The following is a 2020-nucleotide window of genomic DNA, read 5'->3' on the forward strand; positions in this document are numbered from 1 at the left end:
TGGTTTTAAAGATAAGTCTGGGGCTCTGCATGTGCATAGTAGCCATGTAGAAATCTCAGATATTCAACAGGTTAAGAGGCCTGAATCTCTACAGGTTGATCAATTCAATAACTCTGGTAGTGCAAATAAGTCCAGGACTTCAGGTACTCCTGTGCACGTTGTGCATAACAAGTCTGAGCATGATGATGGCCTAAGTGGAATTCTTGGAACTGTACCCATGCATGTGGTGCATGTTTCAGATACTGAATCTGGAAACTTCTCACAATTATGGACAATAGTTCAAAATAAAAAATCAAAGGGGCTATTAAATCCTACCAATTCTTTCTCATCTCTAGATAATTTAGATTTTGACCCTTCTACCATTAGAGGGGGCTCATCTAAATGAATCTAACATTTTGGAATGTCAGAGGACTAAATAAGTCCTCTAAGCAACAGTTGGTAAAGCACCATATGTTGCAATATCATGCTTCTTTCCTTTCTCTCCTGGAAACCAAGATTAAGGGCTCATTGTTACCTGTTGTGGCAAAGAAAATAGCAAATAGTTGGAGTTGGATTTCTAATGCAGGGGTGTCTGGTAAAGCCAAAATTTTTATTCTATGGGATACAAAAATCTTGGATGCTCAAGTCATAGCTTCATCTGATCAACATATTACCTGCCTTGTAAAATCCTTGGATGGTTTACTGGAATGTGTCATATCTTCTGTGTATGGACATAATCATGTAGAAGGCAGGAAGGCATTATGGACAGATCTCATGCAGATTAATCATAATATTGGTAATGTTCCTTGGTTACTATGTGGGGATTTCAATGCTATGATCAACTGTGATGAAAAGCTTGGAGGTTCTGCACTAACTGAGGCTGATACAGGTGACTTCAGGGATTTTATTTCTGATTGTAATCTCAATCATCTTAAGACCTCTGGATGGTTTTACACTTGGAATAACAAGCAAAGCTCAGATTCTAGAGTCTGGTGTAGGCTTGATAGGGCCTTGGTTAATGATGCATGGATTCATTCTTTCAACTCTAGCCATGTGGAATTTCTTCTTCCTAACTTTTCAGATCATTCTCCAGCTTTGGTCTCTATCTATGATGATCAGATTCAGGGTAAAAAACCTTTCAAGTTCTTCAATATGTGGACGAAGCATCAAAGTTTCTCTACCACAGTCTCTAATGTTTGGAAAGGAAAAATTAAGGGTTTCTCTATGTTCTCAGTTTACTCTAAACTGAAAATGCTGAAGGTTGCTCTTAAGGGATTAAATAAGAAACATTTCCACAACATCAGTGAGCAAGTCCAAATGGCTAGGCTTACTCTAGAGAATGTTCAGGAAAAACTTCAAAACTCCCCTTTTGATCCCATTCTTATAAAACAAGAGAAAGATAGTCTGGTTACACTCAACAGGCTTATGGATTGTGAGCTCTCATTCTTCCAGCAAAAAGCTAGGATTAATTAGAATTTGCAAGGTGACAGGTGCTCCAGATTCTTTCATGCTTTGGCAAAAACAAAAAGGCACCAAAATAGAATTGTGGTTCTATATAACAACAGAGGTGATAAGATTACAGATGGAGAAGGCATTGCTGATGAATTGGTGGCTTATTATAAAAGCTTAATGGGTACTGCTATAGACACTGCTCCTCCTGACATGAATATCATAAAATCTGGGCCTTGTTTGAATGAAGCTCAAGCAAATCACCTATCAAGACCAGTTTCTAAAGAAGAAATCAAGGCAGCAATATTCTCTATGTCAGATTTAAAGGCACCAGGACTTGATGGGTTCAATGTGTCTTTCTTTAAAGCTGCATGGAACATTATAGGGGATGAAGTAACATTGGCTATCGAAGACTTTTTCAAGACTGGAAGGCTCTTAGGCACGGTTAATTCAACCTCAATTACTCTTATACCAAAAGTACAGTGCCCTAAAGTTCCTTCAAACTACAGACCTATCTCTTGTTGCAATAGCATCTACAAATTCATAACAAAGATTCTAGCAAACAGGATCAAAGAAATGATGGGGTGTCTGG

General features: G+C 38.2%; 1 protein-coding gene across 1 annotated transcript; it reads left to right on the forward strand.

The window, feature by feature from the left end:
• On the forward strand, window positions 382-1452 carry LOC109842018. Its single transcript, XM_020410939.1, has one exon. It carries the CDS (start codon window positions 382-384, stop codon window positions 1450-1452), a length of 1071 nt encoding a protein of 356 aa, XP_020266528.1.

Source organism: Asparagus officinalis, chromosome 5 (assembly GCF_001876935.1).
Source record: "Asparagus officinalis chromosome 5, Aspof.V1, whole genome shotgun sequence".
In the NCBI taxonomy this organism is placed as follows: Eukaryota; Viridiplantae; Streptophyta; class Magnoliopsida; order Asparagales; family Asparagaceae; genus Asparagus; species Asparagus officinalis.

Bases quoted from the DNA above. Each gene is read 5' to 3' on its own strand.
- LOC109842018 (XM_020410939.1), top strand. From the start codon at position 382: ATGAATCTAACATTTTGGAATGTCAGAGGACTAAATAAGTCCTCTAAG.